Source organism: Mytilus trossulus, chromosome 11 (assembly GCF_036588685.1).
Source record: "Mytilus trossulus isolate FHL-02 chromosome 11, PNRI_Mtr1.1.1.hap1, whole genome shotgun sequence".
Taxonomy (NCBI): Eukaryota; Metazoa; Mollusca; class Bivalvia; order Mytilida; family Mytilidae; genus Mytilus; species Mytilus trossulus.
This window is the reverse complement of record NC_086383.1, coordinates 11380097-11407274: the sequence shown is the minus strand read 5'-3', so window position 1 is coordinate 11407274 and position 27178 is coordinate 11380097. Positions and strand designations below refer to the sequence as shown.

Here is a 27178-nt window from a genome sequence, read left to right as displayed (position 1 = left end):
CAACTATTATCTATGAAATTGACAAGTTATCAAATAAAATGGTAGATTGTTGAAAATTATAGCATTTTACAAACTGCGTATTAAATGTAGTGTTACCACGGTTAACAGAAATGTATACAGTTCTTAAAAAGTCTACTTTTTGTAACAAACCCATTTAAGCTATTTTGTATTTAAAACAAAAATAACTTTGTTAATACTTAAAAGTGTTCCCACTTCAAAATTTTCAAGGATGCCCTCAAACAGAGGAAACATCTTACAATAAACATTGTGTAAGTTCAGCTTCCTCATATATTTATAGGAGGAAATCTTATAAATACAATGTCATAAGTTTAGATATAACATTTTCCCTCCGTGTAAGTCATTATACTATCGCTGGTTCATTTTGATACAGACACTTTTTTTTTTCCGTGTATCTTAAATTTTTAATACTTATTACAAGTAGACGTGTTTGATGTTTGAAATGGAATTCATAGTAGTAGTGATATTATCTTTTCTGTTATGTATTTGCAACGGTAATGTGTTTGGTTCTAGAACACAAAGTTCTGTAGAGGCGGAGAAAAAGGAGACGAGAAGCATCCAATATAACATTAATGTGATGAAAGACGATATTCATGAGCTACTTAAACGTGTGATTAAAAACGAAAACGAAATTTCTTCACTTAAAAAAGAAAATCAGTATCTGACCAATAAACTTGAGAACGAACGGCGTCAATTTTCATGTGATATAAAAGTGTTACATGAAAACACTAATGAACATCAACGAGAATTAAATAATACTTACACGGAGATTAATCACCTTAACGAAACTATAGAAAATCTAAGGTGCAAAGTCGATAAGTTAGAAGAGTTACAAGGACGAGTGACCGAGGAAAACATTACAGATTGTATTGACAAAACAGGTATGCATCAGTATAGATTTGTAGATAACCATAATAGAATGGGGAGCCTCAAATACTCACTCATTAATTGTTATGTACTGTTATGAATCACAGTGTATGATATACATTGTTGTCATTAGTTTTCCTTTTGTATTACTTTCAAACTTTTATTTTTGCCTAATAAAAAACTTATAGAGGGAAAACACCGAAATGTTATCGGTGAAGTGTTTGACAAACACTTGTTCACTAAGAAGCTTATTTTCTTATTAAGGTTAACACTATAGAAGCTTTTTGACATTGATTTCGATTAATCGTCAACATTTCGCTCCAATTGCGTCATAAATTGCTTTAAAAAAATTAGTAAGACACAATAATAGTCTTAAAAACTTTCTCGTTATTTGATGTCATGTTGTAGAGAACCGACTTTATTTTATTGAGTGCTAAACTACTGACGGCTTTATTTTCCTCCACCTTGAATAGTTTGTCAAAATTATATTGTCAGTAATTGTTGGACAAACCATATTATATATAGTTTGTGTGTGATATTTTGTGGTCTTTTTTCATTTTCGATAAACACGTGTATAATTTTATTTTAAGAACAAGTGGCAACTACGTAAATCTAATTATATTAATTTGAAATCAAAACAGTGATATATACTTGTATTTGTTAATGTAATAAATTGTCTGATAAACCAAATAACCTTTTTCCGCAACACATGACGGAAAGGTCATATACATGCCATCAAACTAACAGCCTGGTCTCAAACAACACATACAAGTAAAGTGCATTGTATCAATTGTATTGTAACGATATAAAATCGTAAATGCACTGGAAATGTAAATCTTTATTTTGTTTGCACACAAGGATCATGTCCAGGTGCATCATTTTCTATTTAATCAGAAACTTGTATTCTTAACTTCAATCAAACTAAGGAAGTAGGTAAACCCCAAAGTCAACAGATAACTGTCAGGGGAAAACACCGAATTATTATGCAGTGTTTGATTTACAATCGTGCACTTATTCTATTATTTCTTCTTAACCTCTTAATATGCCCTTGAATAATTTTATATCGCTAAAATCATCAACATCTCGCTCTAATTGCGTAAAAAGATAGGTAAGGCAGACCTAGTTCTAGCTCGACACATTGGAAAGTTACAAATACAGGATATTATACTATCAATACTGTTTCGTGAAGTTTGTTTTATACTGATTAATAATTAATGAAAAATTAAAAGCAGACATAAATCATTTGACCATTAATTTATACTTACTACATCTTAACCTTTATCAGGCTGAGTTAGCATTATTGAAGATCCAGTGATAGACTTATGTTTTAGTACCTTTAGTAAAGTATACATTTCCCTTCTTATTCTTAATAGAGCATTTGCATTAATCAAGTATTTGCTGACGTGTCCGTATCGACGTGTCGTATAACACGTATATAAGGAAAGAATACATTAAGGCTAAATGGTCCCGATGCAGATATTTTATAATGCATTAAATTTTAAATGAGATCGGGGTAAAATCATTATTTTAAGCAAATCTGTTCGATATGTATACGTCGATCCGTGCACGTATCCTGATACGTGAATAATGCAAATGCTCTAATACAAACAAAACTAAACAAGTTCTACTTTGCAATATACATACTCACACTGAATTATCCATTTCCAGAACAAATACAAACTACAGATATTGGGTACACACTGCGGGGTTGTCAAGCATGGAAACATAATGGTAGCCTGACCGATGGGGTGTATAGTATTGGTCCTAATAATTCAACGGTACTAGATGTATACTGTGATATGACGACAGACGGAGGAGGATGGGTCGTAAGTATTGATCTTGATAATACAACGGTATGAGTCGTATATTGGGATATGACGACAGACGAAGGAGGCTTGGTTATCAGTATTGATCTTGATATTACAACAATATAAGTCGTATATTGATATATGACGACAGACTGAAGAGACTTGGTTGTAAGTATTAATCTTTATAATACAAAAATATAAGTCGTATATTGAGATATGACGACAGACTGAAGAGACTTGGTTGTAAGTATTGATCTTAATAATACAACAATATAAGTCGTATATTGAGATATGACGATAGACTGAAGATGCTTGGTTGTAAGTATTGATCTTGATAATACAACAATATAAGTCGTATATTGAGATATGACGACAGACTGAAGAGGCTTGGTTGTAAGTATTGATCGTAATTATACAACAATATAAGTCGTATATTGAGATATGACAACAGACTGAAGAGGCTTGGTTGTAAGTATTGATCTTAACAATACAACAATATAAGTCGTATATTGAGATATGACGACAGACTGAAGAGGCTTGGTTGTAAGTATTGATCTTGATAATACAACAATATAAGTCGTATATTGAGATATGACGACAGACTGAAGAGACATGGTTGTAAGTATTGATCTTAATAATACAACAATATAAGTCGTATATAGAGATATCACGACAGACTGAAGAGGCTTGGTTGTAAGTATTGATCTTAATAATACAACAATATAAGTCGTATATTGAGATATGACGACAGACTGAAGAGACTTGGTTGTAAGTATTGATCTTGATAATACAACAATATAAGTCGTATATTGGGATATGATGACAGATTGAAGAGGCTTGGTTGTAAGTATTGATCTTAATAATACAACAATATAAGTCGTATATTGAGATATGACGACAGACTGAAGACACTTGGTTGTAAGTATTGATCTTAATAATACAACAATATAATTGGTATATTGAGATATGACGACAGACTGAAGAGACTTGGTTGTAAGTATTGATCTTGATAATACAACAATATAAGTCGTATATTGTGATATGACGACAGACGGAAGAGGCTTGGTTGTAAGTATTGATCTTGATAATACAACAATATAAGTCGTATATTGAGATATGACAACAGACTGAAAAGACTTGGTTGTAAGTATTGATCTTGATAATACAACAATATAAGTCGTATATTGAGATATGACGACATACTAAAGAGGCTTGGTTGTAAGTATTGATCTTGATAATACAACAATATAAATCGTATATTGAGATATGACTACACACTGAAGAGACTTGGTTGTAAGTATTGATCTTAATAATACAACAATATAAGTCGCATATTGGGATATGATGACAGATTGAAGAGGCTTGGTTGTAAGTATTAATCTTAATAAGACAACAATATAAGTCGTATATTGAGATATGACGACAGACTGAAGACCCTTGGTTGTAAGTATTGATCTTAATAATACAACAATATAAGTCGTATATTGAGATATGACTACAGACTGAAGAGGCTTGGTTGTAAGGATTGATCTTAACAATACAACGATAAAAGTCGTATATTGAGAAATAACGACAGACTGAAGAGGCTTGGTTGTAAGTATTGATTTTGATAATACAACAATATAAGTCGTATATAGAGATTTGACGACGGAATGAAGAGACTTGGTTGTAAGTATTGATCTTGATAATACAACGATATAAGTCGTATATTGAGATATGACAATAGACTGAAGAGGCTTGGTTGTAAGTATTGATCTTAATAATACAACAATATAAGTCGTACATTGAGATATGACGACAGACTGAAGAGGCTTTGTTGTAAGTATTGATCTTAACAATACAACAATATAAGTCGCATATTGAGATATGACGACAGACTGAAGAGGCTTGGTTGTAAGTATTGATCTTAATAATACAACAATATAAGTCGTATGTTGAGATATGACGACAGACTGAAGAGGCTTGGTTGTAAGTATTGATCTTATAAATTCAACAATATAAGTCGTATATTGAGATATGACGACAGACTGAAGACACTTGGTTGTAAGTATTGATCTTAATAATACAACAATATAAGTCGTATATTGAGATATGACGACAGACTGAAGAGACATGGTTGTAAGTATTGATGTTGATAATACAACAATATAAGTCGTATATTGAGATATGACGACAGACTGAAGAGGCTTGGTTGTAAGTATTGATCTTGATAATACAACAATATAAGTCGTATATTGAGATATGACAACAGACTGAAGAGACTTGGTTGTAAGTATTGATCTTGATAATACAACAATATAAGTCGTATATTGAGATATGACGACATACTGAAGAGGCTTGGTTGTAAGTATTGATCTTGATAATACAACAATATAAGTCGTATATTGAGATATGACTACACACTGAAGAGACTTGGTTGTAAGTATTGATCTTAATAATACAACAATATAAGTCGTATATTGGGATATGATGACAGATTGAAGAGGCTTGGTTGTAAGTATTGATCTTAATAATACAACAATATAAGTCATTTATTGAGATATGACGACAGACTGAAGACACTTGGTTGTAAGTATTGATCTTAATAATACAACAAAATAAGTCGTATATTGAGATATGACGACAGACTGAAGAGGCTTGGTTGTAAGTATTGATCTTGATAATACAACAATATAAGTCGTATATTGAAATATGACGACAGACTGAAGAGGCTTGGTTGTAAGTAATGTTCTTAATAATACAACAATATAAGTCGTATATTGAGATATGACGACAGACTGAAGAGGCTTGGTTGTAAGTATTGATCTTAATAAAACAACAATATAAGTCGTATATTGAGATATGACAACACACTGAAGAGGCTTGGTTGTAAGTATTGATCTTAATAATACAACAATATAAGTCGTATATTGAGATATGACGACAGACTGAGGAGGCTTGGTTGTAAGTATTGTTCTTAATAATACAACAATATAAGTCGTATATTGTGATATGACGACAGACTGAAGAGGCTTGGTTGTAGGTATTGATCTTGATAATACAACGATATAAGTCGTATATTGTGATGTGACGACAGACTGAAGAGACTTGGTTGTAAGTTATGATCTTGATAATACAACAATATAAGTCGTATATTGAAATATGACGACAGACTGAAGAGGCTTGGTTGTAAGTAATGTTCTTAATAATACAACAATATAAGTCGTATATTGAGATATGACGACAGACTGAAGAGGCTTGGTTGTAAGTATTGATCTTAATAAAACAACAATATAAGTCGTATATTGAGATATGACAACACACTGAAGAGGCTTGGTTGTAAGTATTGATCTTAATAATACAACGATATAAGTCGTATATTGAGATATGACGACAGACTGAAGAGGCTTGGTTGTAAGTATTGTTCTTAATGATACAACAATATAAGTCGTATATTGAGATATGACGACAGACTGAAGAGGCTTGGTTGTAAGTATTGATCTTGATAATACAACAATATAAGTCGTGTTTTGAGATATGACGACAGACTGAAGAGGCTTGGTTGTAAGTATTGTTCTTAATAATACAACATTATAAGTCGTATATTGAGATATGACGACAGACTGAAGAGGCTTGGTTGTAAGTATTGTTCTTGATAATACAACAATATAAGTCGTATATTGAGATATGACGACAGACTGAAGAGACTTGGTTGAAAGTATTGATCTTAATTATACAACAATTTAAGTCGTATATTGTGATATGACGATAGACTGAAGAGGCTTGGTTGTAAGTATTGATCTTGAAAATACAACAATATAAGTCGTATATTGGGATATGACGACAGACTGAAGAGGCTTGGTTGTAAGTATTGATCTTGATATTACAACAATATAAGTCGTATATTGAGATATGACGACAGACTGAAAAGACTTGGTTGTAAGTATTGATCTTCATAATACAACAATATAAGTCGTATATTGAGATATGACGACAGACTGAAGAGGCTTGGTTGTAAGTATTGATCTTGATAATACAACAATATAAGTCGTATATTGAGATATGACTACACACTGAAGAGACTTGGTTGTAAGTATTGATCTTAATAATACAACAATATAAGTCGTATATTGAGATATGACGACAGACTGAAGAGACTTGGTTGTTAGTATTGATCTTGATAATACAACATTATAAGTCGTATATTGAGATATGACGACAGACTGAAGAGACTTGCTTGTAAGTATTGATCTTAATAATACAACAATATTAGTCGTATTTAGAGATATGACGACAGACTGAAGAGACTTGGTTGTAAGTATTGATCTTGATAATATAACAATATAAGTCGTATATTGAGATATGACGAAAGACTGCAAAAACTTGGTTGTAAGTATTGATCTTAATAATACAACGATATAAGTCGTATATTGGGATATGATGACAGATTGAAGAGGCTTGGTTGTAAGTATTGATCTTAATAATACAACAATATAAGTCATTTATTGAGATATGACGACAGACTGAAGACACTTGGTTGTAAGTATTGATCTTAATAATACAACAAAATAAGTCGTATATTGAGATATGACGACAGACTGAAGAGGCTTGGTTGTAAGTATTGATCTTGATAATACAACAATATAAGTCGTATATTGAGATATGACGACAGACTGAAGAGGCTTGGTTGTAAGTAATGTTCTTAATAATACAACAATATAAGTCGTATATTGAGATATGACGACAGACTGAAGAGGCTTGGTTGTAAGTATTAATCTTAATAATACAAGAATATAAGTCGTATATTGAGATATGACGACACATTGAAGAGACTTGGTTGTAAGTAATGATCTAGATAATACAACAATATAAGTCGTATATTGAGATATGACGACAGACTGAGGAGGCTTGGTTGTAAGTATTGTTCTTAATAATACAACAATATAAGTCGTATATTGAGATATGACGACAGACTGAAGAGGCTTGGTTGTAGGTATTGATCTTAATAATACAACGATATAAGTCGTATATTGAGATATGACTACAGACTGAAGAGGATTGGTTGGAAGTATTGTTCTTAATAATACAACAATATAAGTCGTATATTGAGATATGACGACAGACTGAAGAGGCTTGGTTGTAAGTATTGATCTTGATAATACAACGATATAAGTCGTACATTGAGATATGACGACAGACTGAAAAAACTTGGTTGAAAGTATTGATCCTAATAATACAACAATATAAGTCGTATATTGAGAAATGACGACAGACTGAAGAAACTTGGTTGTAAGTATTGATCTTGATAATACAACAATATAAGTCGTATATTGAGATATGACGTCAGACTGAAGAGGCTTGGTTGTAAGTATTGATCGTAATAATACAACAATATAAGTCTTATATTGAGATATGACGACAGACTGAAGAAATTTGGTTGTAAGTATTGATCTTGATAATACAACAATATAAGTCGTATATTGAGATATGACGACAGACTGAAGAGGCTTGGTTGTAAGTATTGATCTTGAAAATACAACAATATAAGTCGTATATTGAGATATGACGACAGACTGAAGAGGCTTGGTTGTAAGTATTGATCTTGATAATACAACAATATAAGTCGTATATTGCGATATGACGACAGACTGAAGAGGCTTGGTTGTAAGTATTGTTCTTAATAATACAACAATATAAGTCGTATATTGAGATATGACGACAGACTGAAGAGGCTTGGTTGTAAGTATTGATCTTGATAATACAACAATATAAGTCGTATATTGAGATATGACGTCAGACTGAAGAGGCTTGGTTGTAAGTATTGATCGTAATAATACAACAATATAAGTCTTATATTGAGATATGACGACAGACTGAAGAAATTTGGTTGTAAGTATTGATCTTGATAATACAACAATATAAGTCGTATATTGAGATATGACGACAGACTGAAGAGGCTTGGTTGTAAGTATTGATCTTGAAAATACAACAATATAAGTCGTATATTGAGATATGACGACAGACTGAAGAGGCTTGGTTGTAAGTATTGATCTTGATAATACAACAATATAAGTCGTATATTGCGATATGACGACAGACTGAAGAGGCTTGGTTGTAAGTATTGTTCTTAATAATACAACAATATAAGTCGTATATTGAGATATGACGACAGACTGAAGAGGCTTGGTTGTAAGTATTGATCTTGATAATACAACAATATAAGCCGTATATTGAGATATGACGACAGACTGAAGAGGCTTGGTTGTAAGTATTGATCTTGATAATACAACAATATAAGTCGTATATTGAGATATGACGACAGACTGAAGAGGCTTGGTTGTAAGTATTGTTCTTCATAATACAACAATATAAGTCGTATATTGAGATATGACGACAGACTGAAGAGGCTTGGTTGTAAGTATTGATCGTAATAATACAACAATATAAGTCGTATATTGAGATATGACGACAGACTGAAGAGACTTGGTTGTTAGTATTGATCGTCATAATACAACAATATAAGTCGTATATTGAGATATGACGACAGACTGAAGAGACTTTGTTGTGAGTATTGATCTTAATAATACAACAATATAAGTCGTATATTGAGATATGACGACAGACTGAAGAAACTTGGTTGTAAGTATTGATCTTAATAATCCAATAATATAAGTCGTATATTGAGATATGACGACAGACTGAAGAGACTTTGTTGTAAGTATTGATCTTAATAATACAACAATACAAGTCGTATATTGAGATATGACGACAGACTGAAGAGGCTTGGTTGTAAGTATTGATCTTAATAACAAAACAATATAAGTCGTATAATGAGATATGACGACAGACTGAAGAGAGGTGGTTGTAAGTAATGATCTTGATAATACAACAATATAAGTCGTATATTGAGATATGACGACAGACTGAAGAGGCTTGGTTGTAAGTATTGATCTTAATAATACAACGATATAAGTCGTATATTGAGATATGACGACAGACTGAAGAGGCTTGGTTGTAAGTATTGATCTTAATAATACAACAATATAAGTCTTATATTGAGATATGACGACAGACTGAAGAAACTTGGTTGTAAGTATTGATCTTAATAATACAACAATATAAGTCGTTTATTGAGATATGACGACAGACTGAAGAAACTTGGTTGTAAGTATTGATCTTAATAATACAATAATATAAGTCGTATATTGAGATGTGACGACAGATTGAAGAGACTTGATTGTTAGTATTGATGGTCATAATACAATAATATAAGTCGTATATTGAGATATGATGACAGACTGAAGAGGCTTGGTTGTAAGTATTGATCGTAATAATACAACAATATAAGTCGTATATTGAGATATGACGACAGACTGAAGAGGCTTGGTTGTAAGTATTGAATTGATAATACAACATTATAAGTCGTATATTGGGATATGACGACGGACTGAAGTGACTTGGTTGTAAGTATTGATCGTAATAATACAACAATATAAGTCGTATATTGAGATATGACAACAGACTGAAGAGGCTTGGTTGTAAGTATTGATCGTAATAATACAACAATATAAGTCGTATATTGAGATATGACAACAGACTGAAGAGGCTTGGTTGTGAGTATTGATCTTGATAATACAACATTATAAGTCGTATATTGAGATATGACGACAGACTGAAGAGACTTGATTGTACGTATTGATCTTGATAATACAACGATATGAGTCGTATTTTACGGTATGACGACAGACTGAAGAGATTTGGTTGTAAGTATTGATCTTAATAATACAACAATATAAGTCGTATAATGAGATATGACGACAGACTGAAGAGGCGTGGCTGTAGGTAAAGATCTTGATAATACAACAATATAAGTCGTATATTGAGATATGACGACAGACTGAAGAAACTTGGTTGTAAGTAATGATCTTGATAATACAACAATATAAGTCGTATATTGAGATATGACGACAGACTGAAGAAACTTGGTTGTAAGTATTGATCTTAATAATACAATAATATAAGTCGTATATTGAGATATGACGTCAGACTGAAAAGGCTTGGTTGTAAGTATTGATCTTGATAATACAACGATATAAGTCGTACATTGTGATATGACGACAGACTGAAGAGGCTTGGTTGTAAGTATTGATCGTAATAATACATCAATATAAGTCGTATATTGAGATATGACGACAGACTGAAGAGGCTTGGTTGTAAGTATTGATCTTAATAATACAACGATAAAAGTCGTATATTGAGATATGACGACAGACTGAAGAGACTTGGTTGTTAGTATTGATCGTCATAATACAACAATATAAGTCGTATATTGAGATATGACGACATACTGAAGAGGCTTGGTTGTAAGTAATGATCTTGATAATACAACAATATAAGTCGTATATTGAGATATGACGACAGACTGAAGAGGCTTGGTTGTAGGTATTGATCTTGATAATACAACAATATAAGTCGTATATTGAGATATGACGACAGACTGAAGAGGCTTGGTTGTAAGTATTGTTCTTAATAATACAACAATATAAGTCGTATATTGAGATATGACGACAGACTGAAGAGGCTTGGTTGTAAGTATTGATCTTAATAATACAACAATATAAGTCGTTAATTGTGATGTGACGACAGACTGAAGAGATCTGGTTGTAAGTATTGATCTTGATAATACAACAATATAAGCCGTATATTGAGATATGACGACAGACTGAAGAGGCTTGGTTGTAAGTATTGATCTTGATAATACAACAATATAAGTCGTATATTGAGATATGACGACAGACTGAAGAGGCTTGGTTGTAAGTATTGTTCTTAATAATACAACAATATAAGTCGTATATTGAGATATGACGACAGACTGAAGAGGCTTGGTTGTAAGTATTGATCGTAATAATACAACAATATAAGTCGTATATTGAGATATGACGACAAACTGAAGAGTCTTGGTTGTAAGTATTGTTCTTAATAATACAACAATATAAGTCGTATATTGAGATATGACGACAGACTGAAGAGGCTTGGTTGTAAGTATTGATCTTAATAATACAACAGTATAAGTCGTATATTGAGATATGACGACAGACTGAAGAGGCTTGGTTGTAAGTATTGATCTTAATAATACAACAATACAAGTCGTATATTGAGATATGACGACAGACTGAAGAGGCTTGGTTGTAAGTATTGATCGTAATTATACAACAATATAAGTCGTATATTGAGATATGACAACAGACTGAAGAGGCTTGGTTGTAAGTATTGATCTTGATAATACAACAATATAAGTCGTATATTGAGATATGACGACAGACTGAAGAGACTTGGTTGTCAGTATTGTTCTTAATAATACAACACTATAAGTCGTATATTGAGATATGACGACAGACTGAAGAGGCTTGGTTGTTAGCATTGATCGTAATAATACAACAATATAAGTCTTATATTGAGATATGACGACAGACTGAAGAAACTTGCTTGTAAGTATTGATCTTAATAATACAACAATATAAGTCGTATATTGAGATATGACGACAGACTGAAGAAACTTGGTTGTAAGTATTGATCTTAATAATACAATAATATAAGTCGTATATTGAGATATGACGACAGACTGAAGAGGCTTGGTTGTAAGTATTGATCTTGATAATACAACGATATAAGTCGTACATTGAGATATGACGACAGACTGAAAAAACTTGGTTGAAAGTATTGATCTTAATAATACAACAATATAAGTCGTATATTGAGAAATGACGACAGACTGAAGAAACTTGGTTGTAAGTATTGATCTTGATAATACAACAATATAAGTCGTATATTGAGATATGACGACAGACTGAAGAGGCTTGGTTGTAAGTATTGATCTTAATAATACAATAATATTAGTCGTATTTAGAGATATGACGACAGACTGAAGAGACTTGATTGTAAGTATTGATCTTGATAATACAACGATATGAATCGTATTTTATGGTATGACGACAGACTGAAGAGATTTGGGTGTAAGTATTGATCTTAATAATACAACAATATAAGTCGTATAATGAGATATGACGACAGACTGAAGAGGCGTGGCTGTAAGTAATGATCTTGATAATACAACAATATAAGTCGTATATTGAGATATTTCGACAGACTGAAGAAACTTGGTTGTAAGTAATGATCTTGATAATACAACAATATAAGTCGTATACTGAGATATGACGACAGACTGAAGAAACTTGGTTGTAAGTATTGATCTTAATAATACAATAATATAAGTCGTATATTGAGATATGACGACAGACTGAAGAGACTTGGTTGTAACTATTGTTCTTAATAATTCACCAATATAAGTCGTATATTGAGATATGACGACAGACTGAAGAGGCGTGGTTGTAAGTATTGATCTTGATAATACAACAATATAAGTCGTATATTGAGATATGACGACAGACTGAAGAGGCTTGGTTGTAAGTATTGATCTTAATAATACAAGGATATAAGTCGTATATTGAGATATGACGACAGACTGAAGAGGCTTGGTTGTAAGTATTGATCTTAATAATACAACAATATAAGTCTTATATTGAGATATGACGACAGACTGAAGAGGCTTGGTTGTAAGTATTGATCTTAATAATACAACGATAAAAGTCGTATATTGAGATATGACGACAGACTGAAGAGACTTGGTTGTTAGTATTGATCGTCATAATACAACAATATAAGTCGTATATTGAGATATGACGACATACTGAAGAGGCTTGGTTGTAAGTAATGATCTTGATAATACAACAATATAAGTCGTATATTGAGATATGACGACAGACTGAAGAGGCTTGGTTGTAGGTATTGATCTTGATAATACAACAATATAAGTCGTATATTGAGATATGACGACAGACTGAAGAGGCTTGGTTGTAAGTATTGTTCTTAATAATACAACAATATAAGTCGTATATTGAGATATGACGACAGACTGAAGAGATCTGGTTGTAAGTATTGATCTTGATAATACAACAATATAAGCCGTATATTGAGATATGACGACAGACTGAAGAGGCTTGGTTGTAAGTATTGATCTTGATAATACAACAATATAAGTCGTATATTGAGATATGACGACAGACTGAAGAGGCTTGGTTGTAAGTATTGTTCTTAATAATACAACAATATAAGTCGTATATTGAGATATGACGACAGACTGAAGAGGCTTGGTTGTAAGTATTGATCGTAATAATACAACAATATAAGTCGTATATTGAGATATGACGACAAACTGAAGAGTCTTGGTTGTAAGTATTGTTCTTAATAATACAACAATATAAGTCGTATATTGAGATATGACGACAGACTGAAGAGGCTTGGTTGTAAGTATTGATCTTAATAATACAACAGTATAAGTCGTATATTGAGATATGACGACAGACTGAAGAGGCTTGGTTGTAAGTATTGATCTTAATAATACAACAATACAAGTCGTATATTGAGATATGACGACAGACTGAAGAGGCTTGGTTGTAAGTATTGATCGTAATTATACAACAATATAAGTCGTATATTGAGATATGACAACAGACTGAAGAGGCTTGGTTGTAAGTATTGATCTTGATAATACAAGAATATAAGTCGTATATTGAGATATGACGACAGACTGAAGAGACTTGGTTGTCAGTATTGTTCTTAATAATACAACACTATAAGTCGTATATTGAGATATGACGACAGACTGAAGAGGCTTGGTTGTTAGCATTGATCGTAATAATACAACAATATAAGTCTTATATTGAGATATGACGACAGACTGAAGAAACTTGGTTGTAAGTATTGATCTTAATAATACAACAATATAAGTCGTATATTGAGATATGACGACAGACTGAAGAAACTTGGTTGTAAGTATTGATCTTAATAATACAATAATATAAGTCGTATATTGAGATATGACGACAGACTGAAGAGGCTTGGTTGTAAGTATTGTTCTTGATAATACAACGATATAAGTCGTACATTGAGATATGACGACAGACTGAAAAAACTTGGTTGAAAGTATTGATCTTAATAATACAACAATATAAGTCGTATATTGAGAAATGACGACAGACTGAAGAAACTTGGTTGTAAGTATTGATCTTGATAATACAACAATATAAGTCGTATATTGAGATATGACGACAGACTGAAGAAACTTGGTTGTAAGTATTGATCTTAATAATACAACAATATAAGTCGTATATTGAGATATGACGACAGACTGAAGAAACTTGGTTGTAAGTATTGATCTTAATAATACAATAATATAAGTCGTATATTGAGATATGACGACAGACTGAAGAGACTTGGTTGTTAGTATTGATCGTCATAATACAACAATATAAGTCGTATATTAAGATATGACGACAGACTGAAGAGGCTTGGTTGTAATTATTGATCGTAATAATACAACAATATAAATCGTATATTGAGATATGACGACAGACTGAAGAGGCTTGGTTGTAAGTATTGAATTGATAATACAACATTATAAGTCGTATATTGGGATATGACGACGGACTAAAGTGACTTGGTTGTAAGTATTGATCGTAATAATACAACAAAATAAGTCGTGTATTGAGATATGACAACAGACTGAAGAGGCCTGGTTGTGAGTATTGATCTTGATAAGACAACATTATAAGTCGTATATTGAGATATGACGACAGACTGAAGAGACTTGGTTGTAAGTATTGATCTTAATAATACAACAATATAAGTCGTATATTGAGATATGACTACACACTGAAGAGACTTGGTTGTAAGTATTGATCTTAATAATACAACAATATAAGTCGTATATTGAGATATGACGACAGACTAAAGAGACTTGGTTGTAAGTATTGATCTTAATAATACAACAATATAAGTCGTATAATGAGATATGACGACAGACTGAAGAGACTTGGTTGTAAGTATTGTTCTTAATAATACAACAATATAAGTCGTATATTGAGATATGACGACAGACTGAAGAGGCGTGGTTGTAAGTAATGATCTTGATAATACAACAATATAAGTCGTATATTGAGATATGACGACAGACTGAAGAGGCTTGGTTGTAAGTATTGATCTTAATAATACAACGATATAAGTCGTATATTGAGATATGACGACAGACTGAAGAGGCTTGGTTGTAAGTATTGATCTTAATAATACAACAATATAAGTCTTATATTGAGATATGACGACAGACTGAAGAAACTTGGTTGTAAGTATTGATCTTAATAATACAACAATATAAGTCGTATATTGAGATATGACTACAGACTGAAGAGGCTTGGTTGTAAGTATTGATCTTAATAATACAACAATACAAGTCGTATATTGAGATATGACGACAGACTGAAGAGGCTTGGTTGTAAGTATTGATCGTAATTATACAACAATATAAGTCGTATATTGAGATATGACAACAGACTGAAGAGGCTTGGTTGTAAGTATTGATCTTGATAATACAAGAATATAAGTCGTATATTGAGATATGACGACAGACTGAAGAGACTTGGTTGTCAGTATTGTTCTTAATAATACAACACTATAAGTCGTATATTGAGATATGACGACAGACTGAAGAGGCTTGGTTGTTAGCATTGATCGTAATAATACAACAATATAAGTCTTATATTGAGATATGACGACAGACTGAAGAAACTTGGTTGTAAGTATTGATCTTAATAATACAACAATATAAGTCGTATATTGAGATATGACGACAGACTGAAGAAACTTGGTTGTAAGTATTGATCTTAATAATACAATAATATAAGTCGTATATTGAGATATGACGACAGACTGAAGAGGCTTGGTTGTAAGTATTGTTCTTGATAATACAACGATATAAGTCGTACATTGAGATATGACGACAGACTGAAAAAACTTGGTTGAAAGTATTGATCTTAATAATACAACAATATAAGTCGTATATTGAGAAATGACGACAGACTGAAGAAACTTGGTTGTAAGTATTGATCTTGATAATACAACAATATAAGTCGTATATTGAGATATGACGACAGACTGAAGAAACTTGGTTGTAAGTATTGATCTTAATAATACAACAATATAAGTCGTATATTGAGATATGACGACAGACTGAAGAAACTTGGTTGTAAGTATTGATCTTAATAATACAATAATATAAGTCGTATATTGAGATATGACGACAGACTGAAGAGACTTGGTTGTTAGTATTGATCGTCATAATACAACAATATAAGTCGTATATTAAGATATGACGACAGACTGAAGAGGCTTGGTTGTAATTATTGATCGTAATAATACAACAATATAAATCGTATATTGAGATATGACGACAGACTGAAGAGGCTTGGTTGTAAGTATTGAATTGATAATACAACATTATAAGTCGTATATTGGGATATGACGACGGACTAAAGTGACTTGGTTGTAAGTATTGATCGTAATAATACAACAAAATAAGTCGTATATTGAGATATGACAACAGACTGAAGAGGCCTGGTTGTGAGTATTGATCTTGATAAGACAACATTATAAGTCGTATATTGAGATATGACGACAGACTGAAGAGACTTGGTTGTAAGTATTGATCTTAATAATACAACAATATAAGTCGTATATTGAGATATGACTACACACTGAAGAGACTTGGTTGTAAGTATTGATCTTAATAATACAACAATATAAGTCGTATATTGAGATATGACGACAGACTAAAGAGACTTGGTTGTAAGTATTGATCTTAATAATACAACAATATAAGTCGTATAATGAGATATGACGACAGACTGAAGAGACTTGGTTGTAAGTATTGTTCTTAATAATACAACAATATAAGTCGTATATTGAGATATGACGACAGACTGAAGAGGCGTGGTTGTAAGTAATGATCTTGATAATACAACAATATAAGTCGTATATTGAGATATGACGACAGACTGAAGAGGCTTGGTTGTAAGTATTGATCTTAATAATACAACGATATAAGTCGTATATTGAGATATGACGACAGACTGAAGAGGCTTGGTTGTAAGTATTGATCTTAATAATACAACAATATAAGTCTTATATTGAGATATGACGACAGACTGAAGAAACTTGGTTGTAAGTATTGATCTTAATAATACAACAATATAAGTCGTATATTGAGATATGACTACAGACTGAAGAAACTTGGTTGTAAGTATTGATCTTAATAATACAATAATATAAGTCGTATATTGAGATATGACGACAGACTGAAGAGACTTGGTTGTTAGTATTGATAGTCATAATACAACAATATAAGTCGTATATTGAGATATGACGACAGACTGAAGAGGCTTGGTTGTAAGTATTGAATTGATAATACAACATTATAAGTCGTATATTGGGATATGACGACGGACTGAAGTGACTTGGTTGTAAGTATTGATCGTAATAATACAACAATATAAGTCGTATATTGAGATATGACAACAGACTGAAGAGGCTTGGTTGTGAGTATTGATCTTGATAATACAACATTATAAGTCGTATATTGAGATATGACGACAGACTGAAGAGACTTGGTTATAAGTATTGATCTTAATAATACAACAATATTAGTCGTATTTAGAGATATGACGACAGACTGAAGAGACTTGATTGTAAGTATTGATCTTGATAATACAACGATATGAGTCGTATTTTATGGTATGACGACAGACTGAAGAGATTTGGTTGTAAGTATTGATCTTAATAATACAACAATATAAGTCGTATAATGAGATATGACGACAGACTGAAGAGGCGTGGCTGTAAGTAATGATCTTGATAATACATCAATATAAGTCGTATTTTGAGATATGACGACAGACTGAAGAAACTTGGTTGTAAGTAATGATCTTGATAATACAACAATATAAGTCGTATATTGAGATATGACTACAGACTGAAGAAACTTGGTTGTAAGTATTGATCTTAATAATACAATAATATAAGTCGTATATTGAGATACGACGTCAGACTGAAGAGGCTTGGTTGTAAGTATTGATCTTGATAATACAACGATATAAGTCGTACATTGAGATATGACGACAGACTGAAGAGGCTTGGTTGTAAGTATTGATCGTAATAATACAACAATATAAGTCGTATATTGAGATATGACGACAGACTGAAGAGGCTTGGTTGTAAGTATTGATCTTAATAATACAACAATATAAGTCTTATATTGAGATATGACGACAGACTGAAGAAACTTGGTTGTAAGTATTGATCTTAATAATACAACAATATAAGTCGTATATTGAGATATGACGACAGACTGAAGAAACTTGGTTGTAAGTATTGATCTTAATAATACAATAATATAAGTCGTATATTGAGATATGACGACAGACTGAAGAGGCTTGGTTGTAAGTATTGATCGTAATAATACAACAATATAAGTCGTATATTGAGATATGACGACAGACTGAAGAGGCTTGGTTGTAAGTATTGAATTGATAATACAACATTATAAGTCGTATATTGGGATATGACGACGGACTGAAGTGACTTGGTTGTAAGTATTGATCGTAATAATACAACAATATAAGTCGTATATTGAGATATGACAACAGACTGAAGAGGCTTGGTTGTGAGTATTGATCTTGATAATACAACATTATAAGTCGTATATTGAGATATGACGACAGACTGAAGAGACTTGGTTGTAAGTATTGATCTTAATAATACAACAATATAAGTCGTATATTGAGATATGACTACACACTGAAGAGACTTGGTTGTAAGTATTGATCTTAATAATACAACAATATAAGTCGTATATTGAGATATGACGACAGACTGAAGAGACTTGGTTGTAAGTATTGATCTTAATAATACAACAATATAAGTCGTATAATGAGATATGACGACAGACTGAAGAGGCGTGGCTGTAAGTAATGATCTTGATAATACAACAAATTAAGTCGTATATTGAGATATGACGACAGACTGAAGAGACTTGGTTATAAGTATTGATCTTAATAATACAACAATATTAGTCGTATTTAGAGATATGACGACAGACTGAAGAGACTTGGTTGTAAGTATTGATCTTGATAATACAACGATATGAGTCGTATTTTATGGTATGACGACAGACTGAAGAGATTTGGTTGTAAGTATTGATCTTAATAATACAACAATATAAGTCGTATAATGAGATATGACGACAGACTGAAGAGGCGTGGCTGTAAGTAATGATCTTGATAATACAACAATATAAGTCGTATATTGAGATATGACGACAGACTGAAGAAACTTGGTTGTAAGTAATGATCTTGATAATACAACAATATAAGTCGTATATTGAGATATGACTACAGACTGAAGAAACTTGGTTGTAAGTATTGATCTTAATAATACAATAATATAAGTCGTATATTGAGATACGACGTCAGACTGAAGAGGCTTGGTTGTAAGTATTGATCTTGATAATACAACGATATAAGTCGTACATTGAGATATGACGACAGACTGAAGAGGCTTGGTTGTAAGTATTGATCGTAATAATACAACAATATAAGTCGTATATTGAGATATGACGACAGACTGAAGAGGCTTGGTTGTAAGTATTGATCTTAATAATACAACAATATAAGTCTTATATTGAGATATGACGACAGACTGAAGAAACTTGGTTGTAAGTATTGATCTTAATAATACAACAATATAAGTCGTATATTGAGATATGACGACAGACTGAAGAAACTTGGTTGTAAGTATTGATCTTAATAATACAATAATATAAGTCGTATATTGAGATATGACGACAAACTGAAGAGACTTGGTTGTTAGTATTGATCGTCATAATACAACAATATAAGTCGTATATTAAGATATGACGACAGACTGAAGAGGCTTGGTTGTAAGTATTGATCGTAATAATACAACAATATAAGTCGTATATTGAGATATGACGACAGACTGAAGAGGCTTGGTTGTAAGTATTGAATTGATAATACAACATTATAAGTCGTATATTGGGATATAACGACGGACTGAAGTGACTTGGTTGTAAGTATTGATCGTAATAATACAACAATATAAGTCGTATATTGAGATATGACAACAGACTGAAGAGGCTTGGTTGTGAGTATTGATCTTGATAATACAACATTATAAGTCGTATATTGAGATATGACGACAGACTGAAGAGACTTGGTTGTAAGTATTGATCTTAATAAGACAACAATATAAGTCGTATATTGAGATATGACTACACACTGAAGAGACTTGGTTGTAAGTATTGATCTTAATAATACAACAATATAAGTCGTATATTGAGATATGACGACAGACTGAAGAGACTTGGTTGTAAGTATTGATCTTAATAATACAACAATATAAGTCGTATAATGAGATATGACGACAGACTGAAGAGGCGTGGCTGTAAGTAATGATCTTGATAATACAACAAATTAAGTCGTATATTGAGATATGACGACAGACTGAAGAAACTTGGTTGTAAGTAATGATCTTGATAATACAACAATATAAGTCGTATATTGAGATATGACGACAGACTGAAGAAACTTGGTTGTAAGTATTGATCTTAATAATACAATAATATAAGTCGTATATTGAGATATGACGTCAGACTGAAGAGGCTTGGTTGTAAGTATTGATCTTGATAATACAACGATATAAGTCGTACATTGAGATATGACGACAGACTGAAGAGGCTTGGTTGTAAGTATTGATCGTAATAATACAACAATATAAGTCGTATATTGAGATATGACGACAGACTGAAGAGGCTTGGTTGTAAGTATTGATCTTAATAATACAACGATATAAGTCGTATATTGAGATTTGACGACAGACTGAAGAGACTTGGTTGTTAGTATTGATCGTCATAATACAACAATATAAGTCGTATATTGAGATATGACGACAGACTGAAGAGGCTTGGTTGTAAGTATTGATCGTAATAATACAACAATATAAGTCGTATATTGAGATATGACGACAGACTGAAGAGGCTTGGTTGTAAGTATTGATCGTAATAATACAACAATATAAGTCGTATATTGAGATATGACGACAGACTGAAGAGACTTGTTTGTAAGTATTGATCTTAATAATTCAACAATATAAGTCGTATATTGAGATATGAAGACAGACTGAAGAAACTTGGTCGTAAGTATTGATCTTAATAATCCAATAATATAAGTCGTATATTGAGATATGACGACAGACTGAAGAGACTTGGTTGTAAGTATTGATCTTAATAATACAACAATATAAGTCGTATATTGAGATATGACGACAGACTGAAGAGGCTTGGTTGTAAGTATTGATCCTAATAATACAACGATATAAGTCGTATATTGAGATATGACGACAGACTGAAGAGACTTGGTTGTTAGTATTGATCGTCATAATACAACAATATAAGTCGTATTTTGAGATATGACGACAGACTGAAGAGGCTTGGTTGTAAGTATTGATCGTAATAATACAACAATATAAGTCGTATATTGAGATATGACGACAGACTGAAGAGGCTTGGTTGTAAGTATTGAATTGATAATACAACATTATAAGTCGTATATTGGGATATGACGACGGACTGAAGAGACTTGGTTGTAAGTATTGATCGTAATAATACAACAAAATAAGTCGTATATTGAGATATGACAACAGACTGAAGAGGCTTGGTTGTGAGTATTGATCTTGATAATACAACATTATAAGTCGTATATTGAGATATGACGACAGACTGAAGAGACTTGGTTGTAAGTATTGATCTTAATAATACAACAATATTAGTCGTATTTAGAGATATGACGACAGACTGACGAGACTTGGTTGTAAGTATTGATCTTGATAATACAACAATATAAGTCGTATATTGAGATATGACGACAGACTGAAAAGACTTGGTTGTAAGTATTGATCTTAATAATACAACGATATAAGTCGTATATTAAGATATGACAACAGACTGAAGAGGCTTGGTTGTAAGTATTGATCTTGATATTACAACAATATAAGTCGTATATTGAGATATGACGACAGACTGAAGAGGCTTGTTTGTAAGTATTGATCTTAATAATACAACGATATGAGTCGTATTTTATGGTATGACGACAGACTGAAGAGACTTGGTTGTAAGTATTGATCTTAATAATACAACAATATAAGTCGTATAATGAGATATGACGACAGACTGAAGAGGCGTGGTTGTAAGTAATGATCTTGATAATACAACAATATAAGTCGTATATTGAGATATGACGACAGACTGAAGAGGCTTGGTTGTAAGTATTGATCTTAATAATACAACAATATAAGTCTTATATTGAGATATGACGACAGACTGAAGAAACTTGGTTGTAAGTATTGATCTTAATAATACAACGATATAGGTCGTACATTGAGATATGACGACAGACTGAAGAAACTTGGTTGTAAGTATTGATCTTAATAATACAACAATATAAGTCGTATATTGAGATATGACGACAGACTGAAGAAACTTGGTTGTAAGTATTGATCTTAATAATACAATAATATAAGTCGTATATTGAGATATGACGACAGACTGAAGAGACTTGGTTTCAAGTATTGATCTTAATAATACAACAATATAAGTCGTATATTGAGATATGACGACAGACTGAAGAAACTTGGTTGTAAGTATTGATCTTAATAATACAATAATATAAGTCGTATACTGAGATATGACGACAAACTGTAGAGACTTGGTTGTAAGTATTGATCTTAATAGTACAACAATATAAGTCGTATATTGAGATATGACGACAGACTGAAGAGGCTTGGTTATAAGTAGGAGTCATGCTGAACAACGATATTTTATGTATACTATATATGTAAACTGTATACTAAACAATATATGTACTTTGACCCTTTGACAAAAATATGGAAATTTCAAAAAGCCATGCCATATATTTTTTTATTTGAAACAAAGATAAATTCTGTACATTTTATTTAAAGTGCAAATTGAACGAAAATTGATAGGGGAAAATCAATGTTCGTATAACACCTTGACATATCCTGTTCAAGTCAGAAATATTTCAGTTTTTATCTTATAGTTCATTGCTATGTATGTTGGCATTTGATTTTGTCGTACTTTAGTATTTCTGTTGTTCCGTTGTTTCTCTCTTTTAGTTTATGTGTTTGCCTAGGTTTTAGCTTGTAACCAATATTTGTTTTCTTTCAATCAATTCATGAATTTAAAAATAAAACGGTATACAGCTGTTATTCATTATTCAACCGCAATGTGAATAACGACTAATTGGCAATCTCTTTTTGTACATTTAGGTGTTTCAGAGGCGATCTAATGGCAGCGAACATTTCTTCAGGGGCTGGAAGAAGTATGAAAAGGGTTTCGGAGACATCAATGGAGAATTTTGGATAGGTTATATTTTATTCATTTATTTAATTTCAGTGACTTCATAATGTTTTTTGAATTTTACTGACTTTTTATGTCAAATATAGATTTTTAACCAATTAGAACACGGTTTCGAAAAAAAAATTGGACGAAGAGCGTCTAACAGGTTTGCTGACAATGTTTTGTTTATCAGCTTATAGACATAGTTTTGTCATGTGAACGTGACGTCAACAACGTTTTTTCATGATTTTAAATGAAATTTAGAATATAATTTTGAGGAATGTCGCTAAAATTTTTTAGAAATAACATAAAATATATGGTGTATACTTTAAAGTAAAGGCGGGTTATTCATTGTGCACCTCATTTTGGATGTTTTTTCTGCACAGACCAATATAATCACACCTAAACTGAAGCATTTGTCACTACTAAATTCGATCATTGTCACATGTAGATTTAGGTTAAGTTAGAAAACCCGAACGGGTTTAAACAGAACGATTTTGAAAGCAAAGAAAACTGGTTACCTTATCAGATGACAATACCACCCATTCTAAAAATAAAGCTTAGTTAGTTTAATTCATTCATGGACTCCTGATATCGTGTGTTGTATTATTTAGAAAAAGTTTTGAAATCTATTCATAACAGTCCCTGACGTATTTTATATATCATATGAATAAAAAAAGATAAGACAATTAACAAAGCGACGGTAACCTAACGACACAATATAACAAAATGACAACTTACTGTCAATATTAGGTAATCGATAGGGGTATGGTTTCTATACCACAACACGTATGGAGCTTTAATTTGCCTAAGATCGACAAATAAAGCGTATATATATTACATGTACCAAGCTAAACATAATAAAAGATGTAAATGTTCTCTTCGGCAATATTTTTCAAACAATAGTTGTAAAAATATTTTTATTTTATCGCAATTTCAGGGAATAAATACCTACATATCTTAACAGAGGTCCCTACAGAGTTATACATTGACCAAAAGGCTTGGGATGGTCAGGAGGCATATGCAAAGTACTCCACATTCGTCATCGGTGATGCTGAATCAAAGTATACGCTATCTGTTGATGGATTCGGTGGAAATGCTGGTAAATACTTTTATATAATCCTGTAACTGTTCAAATTTCATTTTTTTAGAAGTTAATCGTCAATTCAAAGATAGGTTAAAGTTTTCAAATATCGCAAATTGATAATTTCGCGGAATCTTTTTTCCGCGACTTTGATTTTGATGGTTGCTGCTCAGAAGATATCTGTTAAACCCATTGGTAACAATTATGTATCTTTATTCTCACAAACTAAATTTCAAATTACAAGTTGTAAAATATAAATAATCTCTTCGTAAATATTATGGACGTCAGCACCAGTTGGTTGACTGTTATGAAATATTTGTTCTAGAGATGACATCGGAAGTGTACTGCCGAATTAAACATGACACTAGGTTTGTACTAACCTGAGCAACACGACGAATTTAACTTGTTGAGCAGGATTGCCTACCCTTCTGACGCACCTGATATCAACACAGTTTTTAAAAGTGTTCATGTATCTCAGTCTCCGTGGTTTTTTTTAAATTGTTTTTTGAATGGAGAGTTGTATGATTGTCTGTTGTTCTTTTTTATTCATTGCGTTGTCAGTTTTTTATGACTTATGAGTTTGAATGTCCAATTTGTATATTTTTGCCTCTCTTTTAAAGGTGAAAATGTAAAACAAGAACGAATGCAATCATTTCTCTGACATATACATTTTAATAATTCCTTAACATTTGGGAAACTTCTCTTTTGAATGAAATACATCAGGCAATTATAGTTTAACAATTTTGAAAAAAAGAAAAGATAATTTTTAATATGTTTTTCCTTCTTAGATTTTTGAATTCTGTAAATGATAATTCTAGATGTGTGAAATAAACATTCACTTACTTGTTTAAGACTTTATTTCAAAGAAAAGTCATGGTCAATTAAGGTAGCACAATAAAAAGATTTGATACCTCCAATGCCCCAGTTTGAAAATGCTGTAACTTCCTTTATAATACTTGACAATTTATAAAAGTGGTATTTATGGATAGCTAACAGATTACTCTTTCAAATTAATGCAATATTAGTATCATACAACAATTATGTAATCAATTATAATGTTAACTGTGTCTACCAAATTTTACACGAAATTTCCACTTTCAATATTAATTGAAAAATTAGCTTCTTGATAGATACCCCTAAAGGGCTGATTTTATTGTATGTTGTTCCTAACGCCGTAAACTACAAAAGGGTGTCTCAGATTTCGAATAGAGTGTATAGATAAAAATTTACACCTAATCAAAAATTATCTTCTTATTTGTGGTTAGAATGTTTACACTAATTATAGATTGATGAGAGAATGAAATTTCTGTATAGTTATAGAGATGAAAGAGCTAAATTCATTCAAGTGGATTGATCAAGATATTGCAATTAATTGCATAATGATTGATTGCATAATGATTGCATAACAAACATATTGCATGCATTTAAAAGATTAATCTTATATCTATCTATCATGTCTATACATACCTCTTTTATTAATTTATATATATAACATTTTAAAGCTTTAATTAAAAAAATCTTTGTTTTGTGCTAAATGGACCTTAAAAGTGAAACTTTTCTTATATGATAGGAAAATAAAAGTTTGAGTATTTCTGTATTTCTTTTTTTATATTTCTGGGAAAAAAGCTGCATTCGCTTTTTATACATTTTCAAGACCTCTTATATATGATTTAGTTAAAGAAAGTTTGTACAATAATTATCACAAACATAGTAAAATGAAGCGTTGTAAGATTCGTGTGGACGTAGTTCGTGTCAAGGATATTATTTCAATCCATTGTCATTTTTTTTTCAGGTGATGGTTTAGATTATCATGATGGAATCAAGTTCAGTACATTTGATCAGGATAATACACCAACAGTCAGCACATGCGCTGCCAGAAACAAGGGAGCATGGTGGTATAAAGCATGTAGTCACTCCTCGTTAAATGGAGAATACCTAAAAACCAATGGTGCAGCTGATACAAATATGGGAATCAACTGGCAAAAATTCAAAGGGGACGAGTACTCATTAAAAGCAACCTCCATGATGCTGCGTAGAAAGACATAA

General features: G+C 31.7%; 1 protein-coding gene across 1 annotated transcript; it reads left to right on the top strand.

The window, feature by feature from the left end:
- Positions 1–460: 460 nt before the first annotated feature.
- Positions 461–27178, top strand: LOC134689719 (microfibril-associated glycoprotein 4-like). Its single transcript, XM_063549686.1, has 5 exons — positions 461–899; positions 2554–2711; positions 23979–24075; positions 24989–25150; positions 26925–27178. The coding sequence occupies exons 1-5, from the start codon at positions 461–463 to the stop codon at positions 27176–27178; spliced, it is 1110 nt and encodes a 369-aa protein (XP_063405756.1).